Genomic DNA, 14,524 nt, shown 5'->3' with positions numbered 1-14,524 from the left:
TGCCATCTGGAGAAAAAATGCAGGATAGCTGCATGCTAATCTTTTGCAGTAAACACAAGGAGTCCCGTGGCACCTTCAAGACTAACAAATGCATTGTAGCAGAAGCTTTCATGGACAAAAACCCACTTCACCACACTTCATACATATTACCAAGTGGCCGCTACTCCACAAAAGTGAACGTCACAGTTTATGTATTCATCTCTGAAGTGCCACAAAAGGTCTTGAAGGAAAGATGTTTATCAAGAAGAAAGCCTCTATCAGCAAAACATGATTTTCACTACAATCTTGTTTTAGAATTTTGAAATGCTATATGACATCGTAGTTGATCCTAAAAGAAAAGTTTGGATTTGATATCCCGCTTTATCACTACCCGAAGGAGTCTCAAAGCGGCTAACATTCTCCTTTCCCTTCCTCCCCCACAACAAACACTCTGTGAGGTGAGTGGGGCTGAGAGACTTCAGAGAAGTGTGACCAGCCCAAGGTCACCCAGCAGCTGCATGAGGAGGAGCGGAGACGCGAACCCGGTTCACCAGATTACGAGTCTACCACTCTTAACCACAATGGCTCTTTAGATGCTTTTAGATATCTAGAGCTGAGTTGAATCACCGGGGGGCGGGGTGCTTCACAAACATTCTCATGGTCTTTAAAAATATTGCCCACATCGTGAGTGTTTGTTCAGGGAAGAACTCAAGAGGTATCCTGTTCAGACCCAGGGCTGGGGAAGCCGGCAGGGGTGGAGGGCGAGAATAATCAGGCAAGTGGAGTCAGGCTCCTGTTGAATAACCTAGAAGACCACCAAGCACACAAGTGCTCCTAAGAAGCCTGGAACTCAACTAAGCTATGTTATTGTCTAGGGCAGACTCTGACTCCTCCCGGGTTCTCACTCCTCTTTCCTGAAGAGTGCAGCACCTTTTAGGGATTGCACAGGGTTATAGAATAGACTTCCCAGAGGAGGGGGTTCATCATCTTTGTGGTCCTCCTGACATTCCTATTCATCCAGGCCTTGTAAATAGCTTAAGTAGTTTGGGCCATTGTTTTTGAGATCTGTTTAATGTAGTAGGAGATGCTGAGCCAGTGCAAGCAGGAATGGAGCAGGAAGAACAAATAGCCCCCCATGGATTGTGGATTCTTAAGGGAATATTGATTAATATTTTTGGGGGTGCCACAGAAGATACCATTGAACACACTGACACCTTTGGATATCATGCTGGTGATTCCTGCCTTACTGGTTGATATGATTATCAAAGGAATAGAAGAAAACTTGGAAATTTCAAAACTGTGCTGAAACAGCAACAGAGACAGATCAAGGGGCAACAGTAGCAAAGAATTATGAACAACGGCTCAATGTGAAAGGAAGGGAATTTCAAAAGTGTGTTACAAAGTCCTTGAAAACCTTTTTAACTTTAAATATTGCTCAAGGATTCTTTTTTTAAAATAGTTGCAGTTGTAAGACACATATGAAAACTATTTGAATGACTAGAAAATGAGTGGGAGGCTGCATCTGGATGCTAATCAATGCCCCCGCTCCCACAACTATCCAAATATATCATCATCTTGGAATGGAATGTAAGGACAAACAATATTTTCATGCAAAAGAATTACTTAGCTGAGACCAAATATAGGCATTCTATGCAACTGAATTAGGTCTGGCAGGGAAACCTTATGATTGATATAAATCATGTATGTAACCACACATGTGTGTCTATATTATCTACATCTATTTTAAGTTATTTCCATGTTTCGTTTTACCTCTTTTGGAGTTCTATAAATGTGTTAAAATCAAAAAGTGGCGAATTACATTCTGCATTTCAGACCACACTTTTTCCTTATGCATGGATGTCGGGGGAGGAGAGATGTCAATCATACTAACCAAGCATAGAATACTTGGTGGTTTGGGCCAAAAACTTGATTCCTGGTAAATACATATAGTTTTTGAAAGTAAGTACTGTTCAATATATTACTTCTGAAGAGAACTTTTTTCTTCTATAGCTCTGGCATGAAATTCCTTCAAGCGGTCTTTTCAGAAAGTACAAATGCAAATCAATTTTCTTCCCTTGCTGTCATGCTAAAAGGCAGCTCATGGAGAAAGATGCTTTAAATTATTATTATTATAAAATTACTAAACAAAGACAATCTGCAGGGCAAAATAAATTATTAAAAAAAAACTATGCTCAAAAGCAGCAAGTGCATCAACAAATGTCTGTTATTTCCACTGTCATCACCACATAAGAACAACGTTTACTGAACTGGACCAAATGACGCCTTTCACCAGCATTCTGACTTACAGAGTGGATATTGTCAGATACTTGAGAGGAAGTTAGTCATAACCTCTTGACATGGAGTGACTTCTGTTGTTGTTCACTCTTTATTGGCCATGACCAAGGGCCACTTTATCCAGCAAATTAACTTCCGCACCCACTGTTCCCCAATATTGATATTGCTAACCTGCACTAACCAGGACTCACACATCAGAAGGGTGTATCCAGTTGGTTTATATTATTGCTCAACCACACTGCTCCCTACAGATTTGTACCTTTGACTTCCAGTTCCCATAATTCTCCTCAAACTCTCCCATCTTCTTCTTTGCAAATATTGTCAACATACTGTTTATTTCTTATATAATTTTATATATTGCCCCATAGATTACACTAAAATTAGGCTGCAGCTGAACATCTGGGACACCATTATCCTTTGAATGTGAGAAAGCCCAATATTGAATCTGAAGGATTTCTGTTCATGCCTGCTCACTCAACACACTTTGCAGGCCATTCATGCTTTATTGCAAGGCACCCAACAATTTATTCTATACACTTGTTATGCCTGGAAATAAAAACTGGACTCTGCAAGCAGTTATTCAAAGTGCTAGCAGGAACCATTTAAAGCATGGGTAGGCAAACTAAGGCCCGGGGGCTGGATCCAGCCCAATCGCCTTATAAATCTGGCCCACGGATGATCCAGGAATCAGCATGGTTTTACATTAGTAGAATGTGTCATTTTATTTAAAATGCACCTCTGGGTTATTTGTGGGGCTTGCCTGGTGTTTTTACATAAGTAGAATGTGTGCTTTTATTTAAAATGCATCTCTGGGTTATTTGTGGGGCATAGCAATTCGTTCTTCTTCTTCTTCTTTTTCAAAATATAGTCTGGCCCCCCACAAAGTCTGAGGGACAGTGGACCAGCCCCCTGCTGAAAAAGTTTGCTGACTCCTGATTTAAAGAAACAAAACAAAAAGGGATAACTGCACATGGCTTGGGTATTGCTGAGACAATTTATGATTACTCGTTTAAAGAAAGCCATTAAAATTAGCAATCAGTGTAATTAATCAATTAAAATTTTAATTATACAGATCACAACTCCTATCCTTAATTAACAGTTGAGGATGATAAACAGAGAGAAATCAGGACTAGAGACACATGAAAAGCCAATACAAACACATCAGTCCAGTTTTTGTCCCAAAATTTCTTAAACAAGAATCCTCCAGGTAGCTTTTCCCTCTATGTGTATCTAAAGCTAGGAGACTATTTCCCTTTCATTGTAAGATCATGGGTTTTCATACTAAGAAACAGGCAACTGCAGCCAACAGTGTGCCATTGAAATCAATGCCAATATGTCTCTTAATTGGAGAGGGGGAGTCTCCAGGTGCATGTGGGGTGGGCAAGGGAACATTCTCCCTCTCTCTTGGGGACATTCCTGAACAACAATTTTAAACTGAGGACATCGGGCTAAATTTTAATAAAGGTCAAAACAGGGCTGGAAAAGACTCATGCTTGCAGACCAGGACAGCTGCTGTCAGTGAGAGCAGCTTTTCCCTACCTGGTCCCTTCCTGATGTTTTGGACTACAGTTACCAGCATCCCTGATCTGGCCATGCTGGCTGGGACTGATGGGAGTTGGAGTCCAACAACATTTGGAGGATACCATATTGGAGGATGCGGGTATAGATGCCACTCAGCTAGTTTGACTATGATTATGATTATGATTATGATTATTACCCCACCCATCTGGCTGGGTTTCCCCCACCACTCTGCCTTCAGTAGAAGCTGTGTAGACTGTATTCCAGAGAATGCCATAAATTAATTGTGTGTTAATTAAAACTGGTCACTTGCAAGGAAGGAGTGCTTATTTATGATAGGCACCAGCCATACTGTTAAAGAGGTCAAAATATGGGCTAATATTTTCAGTTACAGTACATATCAGTGATGGAAACATCTCTAAATAGATGTTAGAAAACTGCTTCTGACTGGCATTGAGAACTGTGGATGAAGAAATCCACAGCAGAGGAAACAATATCCTCTATAGACATAATTAAGTGAATTGCTTTAATACAGTTAAAACTTTTAACCTTCACAATATTCGAAACGGATACAATAACTGCTTCTATTTAAAGTTTGCATGAACAGTCTATGCTGCACTAAAACTTTTACAGTGATGTAAACCATTGAAATAAATTATCTTAATTTGGTCAGATCTATATTCATTAACTGTATTACCCACCAAGGGAATAAAAGACAAATTTTAATTCTACTAATGTATTTCACTTGTGCATTCGTTTGGCACTATAGTAATTAAGGGCACTGTTCAACAACGTTCCCTCACTCTTCACTTAGGCTGAAGTCCCAGTGGGACAACAGCAAAAATTTGGCCTAACTGTGAAGTGTTGAGCTTGTAATAATTTTAGGTGTGGAAATATTAATTTTGTGAGCCTGAAACATATATTCTGAAGCACTCTAGATATTTATCTTTTAGTGCCCTTAAGCACTGAGAATTAGAACATTTACGTAATCAGGAAACAGTGCAGCATTCAGAGTATACAAATACTGAAGAATCATTACATTATGAACCAGCCTCACCAAACATCAGATGGAAATTCACTGAGGAGTCATGATGCAGACTCAAAAGCGATTTTTTAAGAAGAAAAGGAGGAAAAACTTAGGGATTTACAATTCAAATATGCCCAATGGTGAGAAAAAATAATAATAAACCATATTTAATAGATTGATCAATGTGACTCGTTAAAAACAAGTTTTTAAAAGTAAACAGTTCATTGGCTGAGAGCATTTCAGTGCGACTGGCCCTCTTATAAACAATTACCATGTGGATTTTTACAATGAAAACAACCTGTATTTATTGGAAGAACTAATATGGTGCTCTACATTCTTCTAATGTTTTCCTATAAGTATGTATTGTGAACTATAGTTTTGTTTAACACAAATTAATTGTTTCTAACTGTTAAATAAATTACTCCTGCTTTTTTGGCTCCAAAAGACTAGTATTCAACCCAACACACCTTTTCAGGTTGTTTTGCTCAAATTTTGTTTATGTAAGTTATGTACAGGAATGGACCAATACATTTTGTTGCCTAAAGCAAAGCGATTCTGCAACAGGACTGACAGCTGAATGATGGGACAACATCATTCAATGCTGGTGATGGGACAACATCCTCTTACTGTGCCTCTACTGTGCATACTAGCTAGCTTCAAGAGTGCAGGAAGGCCTTGGGTACACAGAGCTTGCCCTCCAACACCTTCACTCACCACCATCAATGGCCACCATCTGCCATGTGAGAAAGAAGAAGAGAAGCATCTTCATATTTTATATCATTTATTTGCCTTTGCCCTTTAAGACACCTTGGGGTTCTTGGTAGAAAGCCAGTATGCAATAAATAATGCAATAAATAAATAAATACCTCACCTCTGCTCCCTGTCTCCCATGTCATGCACACTGCAACAGGGGAGAGTACACAAGCCCAAGGCTCATGCTTATAATGCTAAACTGTGGTTTAGGGTTTTAAATAGACCTCTTGGACCCTGGTGAACAGTGGTGAATTTACTGCCTCATCACACACTTGTTTAAATGACAGCAATATTCTTCTCAGGTTGCTTAAACTGGCCAGGGCTATTAGCTGCTGTATCGCCAGCCTGTGGTAACATAGTTGGATAAGGAGAAAAATTGCATTTTCTAACCATGACATCACTGACACTACAGCTTCTGCACTCTGAAGGCTGTCTGTTGTCATAACAGGTGGAGATTGCATTGCAGGGGAGGGAGACTTACATATTCAAAGTAGAGCTGAGCTTCAATTTCTCAGAAAATAGTATTCTGAAACATTTTTATAAGGGGGAGGGTTTCCCTGAAAAAGCATGCAATTTTGCAGCATTTCAAGGGGCCATTTTTGCTGAGCCCAAACTAGACACTTGGCAAGTGCAACCCCTGAAATATTCTAGTCAATAATTCAACACTAACTTTCACTAAATAGGTCTTGTCTGAGATTCCTCCAGAATGAAGAAAGGGCCCATAGATTATAAAAAACATATAGATACATAGATAGGTAACTAGATATAATTCCTGCAGGTAAAGAAAGAACAACCCAGGAACCTAGCACCTCATTCAAAAGGTTTAGTTCTCCTCAACATCTGGAAAATAGAGAAGTTCACCCAGGGATAGTATTTAGCTGCTCCTAGTATACCTCTCTCTGGTTTTAACAATCAAGTGTGTGCCACTTAGCTGCAGTAGGCTATCCTGCAATCTGATCCTTGCAGGAATATGATGGATTGTTGGGTTATTGCTCTATATCTGTAACTGCTGCATGAAGAATCTCGACATTTGGATAGCCAGTCTCCTCACTGCATATGAAGCTGGCAATATACTGTTGTTATTTCTAAAGCAAGTAGTGTTTTTCACAACAGGCTTGTGTAATAGGTACAAAAGACTGCTTCACTTTTTCCTTAAAATTATTTCTGAAGGATTGAACACTACTATACACCACTAATGTCATTCCTGGAAGAGATCTATAAAATTTTACATGACTTATAGAATACACAGGCACCCTTAATATACAGAGTGTCTGTGTATTATGTAACTCATGAGCTCAACATATTTGCAGCCAAGAATGGCAAAGAAGCTAATCTAGGATGCATCATTTTATGGGGTAGAATTAGAGAAAACCTTTATCTCAGAGTATTCATGCTTTCTTCAAGAAGTGTGCTTTGTAATATAATGTGGGGCAATACATATATTCAAGCATATTTTCCTAACTAGCAACTACAGATGCTACTCTCTAGTTCACCAGGCTTCAAAAAATGGGCTTCCAATTATTTTACATTACTGAAAATTGTGATAATATGCACCTGAGTGGACAAAGGAGAACACACACACACACACACATTTTCAAATGCTTTTTCAGTGATCAGATGATGAGGTCCAGAGTAGTGTAATGAACAGCAGCAATTTCTTTATATAAAGGCTAGCTCTATTCTCTTAATAAGTCCCTCTCTGCAGCCTTATGCATGTTTGTTCATAATGGTGCTGAAGAAATGGACAATCTGCTAGGAGAGCTTGCACTGACAGTGAAAAAAATCTGAAATTCACTGCAAAATGAGGAAAGAAGATGTAGTCTCTTATTCCTTCCCACAAAATAGAACTTCCATGCTGTGAATTTAAGAGCCACTATGGAGCACTGGTTGTCTTGTCAGGCTACAACTGGGAAGACCCAGATTCAAATCCCCACTCAGCCATGAAGTTCAATGGGTGAACTTGCATCAGTCACTAACTTTTAGTACAGTGATAGATAACATGGTACCATCCAGATATTTTTGAATACCACTCCCATGATCCCTGATCATTGGGCTGGAGCTGATAGGAGTTGAAACCCAACAACAACTAGGCAGGACTTGAGTGTCATTACATAACACAAAACATAGGTAGAGAGTTTCCTGGGACATCCAGAGTTGTACAAAGTAATGTAACATTGCAGGATTAAAGCCAAGTCACAGGGGTGGAACGGACTCCCTCGGGAGGTGGTGGACTCTTCCTTCATTGCAGGTTTTTAAGCAGAGGTTGGATGACCATCTATCATGTATGCTGAAATTGAGATTCCTGCATTGCAGGGAGTTGGACTAGATGACTGTTGGGGTCATCTAGCTCTACAATTCTATGATTCTAATTAATTAGTCACTGAAAAAGAGACAAGCCTGATCCTCTTCGGAAAATACAGAAATAGATATTGAGTTCACCACAAGCCGAATAGGCTTGCTGGCTGGCTCCCATTCATTCACACTGGATGATTAATAGATGAATTACAAGCATTGTTTGTGTAAGATCCTATAATGGGTTCCAGGGATCAACTGGATGATTGCAACCTCCTGCTTGTGGCTAGCATTTGCTTGGGTCAGCATTGGCTCATCATTTATAAAGCATAGACAAGCTAAGTAAAAGCAAGTACTCTTTAGCCACAGAGCAAGCCTAGTTTGAAGCACCAAGACACTACAGAGGGCCTGGTGTAAAGTCATTGTTTGCCAAAATAGATACACAAAGTCCATCACCCTGGGCATGAAGAAAGCACACTACTTAACTACTATGCCTAATAATGGTTGATATATCTAGACCACATGAGTTTCTCTGAGCTGTAGCTCAGTGGGGGAGCATCTGTGTTGAATGCAGAAAATCCCAAATTCAATCCCTGGCAGCTCCAGGTGAAGACCCTTCTCTGAAACTGTGGAAAGCCACTGCCAGTCAGTATAGCTAAATGGGCCGATTATCTGACTCAGTGTAAGGCAGCTTCCTATGTTCCTACACCCCTCTTTAAAGTTGTTTAAGCCAGTAACTTCCCTTCATGGATCATGAGCTATACCATGCAGGGCCACCCAAGATGGACAGGTTATAGCTGAGAGTTTAGACTAAATGTGATCCACCTGGAGAAGGAACTGGCAAATCACTCCAGTATTTTGCCAAGAAAACTCCATGGACATAAAAAAGGAGAAGCTTCGAGAAGAAAGTGTTTCCAGGGCATGCATTGGTTCATGGAGTCACAGGGAGTCAAACATGACTAAGACGACTAAACAACAACAACGATCACTATAATCACTTCTACAGCAGTGAATTCCATGCACTTCATAAAGTAGTACTTTATTTTATGGGTTCTGAATCCACTGTCTGTCTATTTAATTGGGTGTCCACAATTCCTATTATTATGAGAAAGAGGGGAAAGTTGTCACTCCCACTTTTTTTTTCTGCCATGCCAAACTTTATAAAGCTCTGTCATGCTTGCTCTTATTCACCTTTTTAAAAACAACAACAAATAATAATTTAGCCTTTCCCTCATGGAAAGATGTTCCAGTCCTTGATCATTTTGCTTGCCCTATTCGAGTAGTAAAATAAATTTTATGGGATAGGGAGAGTAAAACTGTGTAGAAGGCATTCCAAGCACAGTTCCACCAGAGATTTATCTAAATTCACTATGACACAAGCCATTTTATTTTCAATCCAGTTTGTAATAATCTCTAATGCTGAATTTTCTTCCTTCTCACTGCCACTGCAGGCACTGAGGTATTCATCACCACCCCAATACCTTTTTTTCTGAACTGTCACAGCAAATTGAGTTCCCATAAACATATGTATAAGTTTCTCGCCTCATTTCAACATGCATCATTTTACGCTTATTAGAATGAATCTCATTTGCCATTTTGTTTCCCATTTGTCCAGGTCTGGAGATAATCCTTGGGGATGATTTGGCATCATCCACAAACTTGAGCACATTTAAGAGTAAGTCAAAAAGCTCTCCCAATAATGCAAAGTGATCTCGCATCAAACAGGGTGCCGGCCAGATTAGAAACAGTGTGCACTGCATCTGATCTGATTAGACCACCCACATCTAAGAACACACCTGGAAGGTAAAGATAATGATCTGGGCCATAGCAAGTGGCCAAGCTTGCTGACTGATATCACTGGCTGTGCACAGTAGTAATCAATATGTCTGTTTAGATGAAAATTCACCCCTGAGACCCTATATCCTCACGGCTAATTCAGGAGAAACTTTTTGGCTCCCTCTCTTCCTTCCCATAACTTCTCCAATATGTTAATCCAGTTTAATTAAGTCCACCCCTTGGTGAAGAGAAAGATAAGAAAGGTGGAGGAAGAGTGAAGACGGGAACATGCCATAACTGTCACAGGTCTGGTAGGTGAAGTACCACCAGAAATGGCCCAATGTGTTTACAAGAGAGAGCACCCTAAATATAAATTTGTTAAGTAATCCAAATTCCACTAAACAAATGCAAGACAGACATAGCATATTAAACACTTTAAAAAAATGTATGCATTAAAGATTTAAAACATATATGGAGGGAAAGGGTTAAAACCAGGAATTCTCCTTGCATCTGGTCTATCATTTACAAGCCTCGTCCTCACCCTCCACAGTGTTATGCTCCATTCTGCTCTCATTATAGATTTGCTTCTACTGTTCATGCCCTGTTAAACAATTTCAGTTTAATTAATTACCCCACTGATATGAAATCACCAAAGGATCCTTCGTTTCTAGGTACATACAGACTCATTAACATCAAATTTAATAGATCTTCAAGGTTGGGAAGCCCACGCACACAAAAAAGATACTCAGAAAAAGAGGTGAAAAGATCTCTCTGCTAAGTAACACCATTCAAGTATGTTTTGATATCACTGCTGATCTCAACAGCAATTGTGGGCTTAGAAATGCACAAAATACAAAGCTATCAGAAATATGTAAAGGGAATACCTTTTTTAAGAAAAGATCACTCTTAAAAACTCCCAGTTCAACTTGCCTTGAAAGATGGATTTCTAATTTAGTGTTAACAATAAGAAACCAATAATATGGACTAGGTGGCAGCTGACAGAATTTTCACTCTGAGCATCAGCTCAGCAAAACCAGGCTTTAAGATGCCAGAGGTACTGTACAGCAGTCTCATATAATCCATGTATTGGTAGACTGTACTACTTCAGACTGTGTTTATGGAATTGAAACCTGAATGCTTTCCCATGTAAACATCTCCTGGCTGGTTGCAAGGCTGGTCTCATTGCAGACCATTGTACCAGCATAACAAAGATTGTGCAGGAGGATGAGAACTAAATTCAACCAGTATTATAGAGAGAAGCAGAGCTTTTTTTCAGCCGGAAATCACTCAGTTCCAGCACCTCTCAGGTGCGTACCCATTGCCATTATAAGAGAACAAGCGAGGTGTTCATTGTGTTCTGGCACCTCTTTATTTAATAGAAAAATAGCACTGGATAGAAGGATTTTAAGCCTTAATCCATAAATAGCAGTTGTATATGTGCTGGGATGTTTTTATGGGGGGGGGGGTTATCAAATGGAAATTACTCCACCTGCAGCCTGTAATAGTACAGTCCTATAACAGATGTATTGCACAATATTGTGCTTCAGCTCTAACACTGGCCATTCTATGCACCAAGGGTTACAACAATAGCACTCATTGGCACACATGCACTCACAGGGACGTAACCTTGTTCCCACAGAATCTCCTCACCCGTCCTGAAATAGCTTTAAAAAAGCATTCTATTCTAGCCAACAGAATAGGTTGCCATGTGTGCTTGGCTGCAGCCTGTATGCTTTGTGATGCTCACAATAGTGTCTCCAGTCTAAAATGTGAACATGGGCCCAAAAGGTGGCAACCCCTGCTAGATCCAATGCATTTGCATCCAACTTGTTTTCTGTTAAAATATTACCATATCCTTCCAACATGACCAAACAGGATGCCCACGCTAACACCACCACCATTTAAAATATAGGTAAGGGCACATGGCGTTGTGTGTGCATGCATAAATAAAGGTTTGATTATCTAAAGACACGCATGTTACCTGTTCTTGTCTCTCCAGCCATTTATCTACCATGGGGTGGGTGGCACTTAGTGAAGAGCGAGCATTGTCCCTCTGAAACTGGGTAGACCAGCTACTGGTGTCTCGTGGGAGGCTTCTGTAATTTTCATCTTTCTGTTTCAAAACAAAAACAGGGAAGAAGGTGATACAATTTAAAAGCAAAACACAATAACACTGTCTAAGGGCACTAACCATGCAGCAGGTTTTCAAAAGAACGACACACCAGAGACAGACTGGAAATGAAACAGAATGTATCATTTCCAAGTTTAGGTCTCTATAGAACACTAGCACTGCAAGTCTACGTGTGGCACTTTTATAGCCAGTGTGTCCTAGGGGCTGTTAAAATGCAATATGCATTTGCACACTCACAGGCTGCTATGTTTTCCCTACAGCAGTTCCGGAAAACTCATGTGCAAAATGGACCTTCTCTTTAAAAAGTTATAGCAGTGGTGCAAACGCTATGGCGAGTGTGTTAGAAAACTCTGCAGGTGAGTGAGTGTGTTAGAACCTGTGTTACAACACACCAGGGGCTTCTAACAGCTTCAAATAAGGTGTAGCTATTAAGATTTAAGGCAAGGAGAGGTATAGAAAGTGGGGCTAGTTTTAAAAGAATATAGAATTATTTTTAAAAAAAATATCCTGACAGACTAGTCTTCAATCAATAGGAATCTTGAAGTGCTTAAACATGGGACAGAGTATCCTGGCTTACAGGTTAAGTCTGGATTCTGCTGCTGGAAAAGGACAGACACAGTTCCTCTGGGAAAGAAAAATCATGTTTATGTTGAATCCAGGGAGAAGAGAGAAGGGTCCAGCCAATGGGGAAGGATATCAATCCTGCTTGGGACAAAGACAATCCTAGTACAATCTCTTTTGTGTCATGTTATATATCTATGGTGCAAACCTTAAAGCAATAAACAGAGCACTCTGCCTATTTATGTGCGCCCTCTCTGATACATATGGGGTTCTGGTCCCCAGACTGAAGCACAATAAATATAAAAAAGGGATTAAGGTCCTATTAAAATGCACAATGGGGAAACAAGAGGCAAAGTAGCAAGTCACGGAAAGGACCCTCCATAGTGGAAAGGGAGCTGTCTGGAATTTAATAGTCATCCAAAGGCCTTGACAGAAAGCAGCAGGTCAGGTGTGTGGCAGAATATTGCTTCTCGTTCCATTTCCTCTTTGTGTCAAAAACATATCTGCAACTGCTAAGAGCCAACAGCAACTATTTAAATCATCTGATGGTAGTGCAAAGCCAAAGCAAAATCACAGTTGGGAAAAAGAAATATGACTTGACGTGAGGGAAAACCACTTTAAACCATAATTTATTGATGTGACCTTGTCATATGACAGATCCCCGGCTTCTCTGACTGAGCAAATGAGCATTCTTGCAAGGAAGACCGGGCGGATAATGAACTCCCACTACTATATTGATTGGCAATTACCATTTTCTATACATACCTCTACAACAAGGCTACATAATCCTATTCTATGCAAAGAATAAACCTCCAGACAGCTACTTTTAAATTATCTCAGAACAATATTGGGAATCTCAATGTACACATATGTACTTCAGTTCTACATCTAACTATGGACTACAACCTATTTTTGTAGAAGGTTAGGCCTTTCTGTGTAAGAGCTAAGGTCTAATTCCCACTGAGCTGTACCACATAAAGATGTAGGAAGATTTCTAATGAGTTCTCTGCATATGAAGCAGCAACATGTAGCTTAAAATAGTACAGCCCTGGCACAAGTTGACCACTCAGTGAGAACTAGGTCTTACCAAATGATTTGTAATCTCAGCACAAGACCCTGTACAGCCTCTAACTTTTGAAAGGGGGGACAACAAATTATAGTTGGCTTACCAGGAGCCAGGGCAGACAAAAAATGAATCTGGAACCTGGGGACCACCAATGAGCTGTGAATATTGCATTCTGTCCCTTGCTCATGGGCTCTCATGCATGGACTTTTCCATCTCCAACAAGAACTTTCTGCAAGTGTTCTTCTTCTGTTTGTGTGATGAGACAGTGTGGACATGCTAACTAGAGCTTCTCTGTGTTCCAAATTATTTTTCCTACTGGCATATTATTCATATCCCACAGCAGGTAAGTAGGTGGGACTCTGTGTAGGGTTGAGATTATATATGGCAAAGCAAAAACAAGAACAGCTTAGTGCTTTGCCATACAGATCTCATTCTGACAATTATTTGAGGTGTAGGTTATAAACAACGTTGATGTTTGAACATTAAAGTTTTTCATTTGTTATAAATGCTGTTTTCCTGGGCTATATGTTTGTCACAGGTCAAGAGGAGCAGACAGGAGGAAGGGATGTCCAGGCAGGATTTTTGGTTCTGGATTTTCAAAAGGCGTTAGGAACATTCTTCTACCAGCTGTTTATCCAGAACCATATTATTTGCGCTGCTGCATGGATATTTCCACTAAAATTGTGAACAACGGATTACCAGGATGGTGCAACTATGCAGGTTCCCCAACAGAGCTTAACCATGAGCCCTGGCTCAGATGGCATACTCAGTCAAAACTTGGCTTAGTTCAGTGTGACACAAGATTTCAAAAGACCTGGGAAGGGCAAAGTGGCTGTAAGTAACTCTCTGGGAGTTTGGATGATCATGCAGTCCTGGTTGTTGGAGAACGCGTTGAGGGTGCCCCTGCAGCCCCCAACTCCAAGCATCCTCTGGTATGCGCAGCTCTGGAAAAGGCATTTACCTTCTTCTCCAGTGCGCTTCAGTGACATATATCAAATGATATATGCACACTAATCTTCTAGCATAACACAGCAAGAAGTGTGACACATCGTAGAGCTAATCTATATAATTATTTACACACTATGTACAGACAAAGGAATCATGGCGTTTTCTCTCTCTCTCGCTC

The 14,524-nt window shown here is 40.1% G+C and overlaps 1 protein-coding gene across 6 annotated transcripts in view; it reads right to left on the bottom strand.

Moving 5' to 3' along the window:
- Positions 1-14,524, bottom strand: part of PARD3 (par-3 family cell polarity regulator) — a 547,141-nt gene that overhangs the window by 297,960 nt on the left and 234,657 nt on the right. For 4 of the 6 annotated variants that reach the window (XM_028749990.2, XM_028749991.2, XM_028749987.2 and 1 more), the window contains exon 5: positions 11,622-11,753. The exons of the other annotated variants lie outside the window; for them this stretch is intronic. In XM_028749990.2, the coding sequence (XP_028605823.2) occupies positions 11,622-11,753 (132 nt within the window). The remainder of the gene's footprint in view (positions 1-11,621; positions 11,754-14,524) is intronic. 6 annotated transcript variants of the gene reach the window in all.

This window comes from Podarcis muralis, chromosome 12 (assembly GCF_964188315.1).
Source record: "Podarcis muralis chromosome 12, rPodMur119.hap1.1, whole genome shotgun sequence".
NCBI lineage: Eukaryota > Metazoa > Chordata > Lepidosauria > Squamata > Lacertidae > Podarcis > Podarcis muralis.
This window is presented reverse-complemented; position numbering and strand designations above follow the sequence as displayed.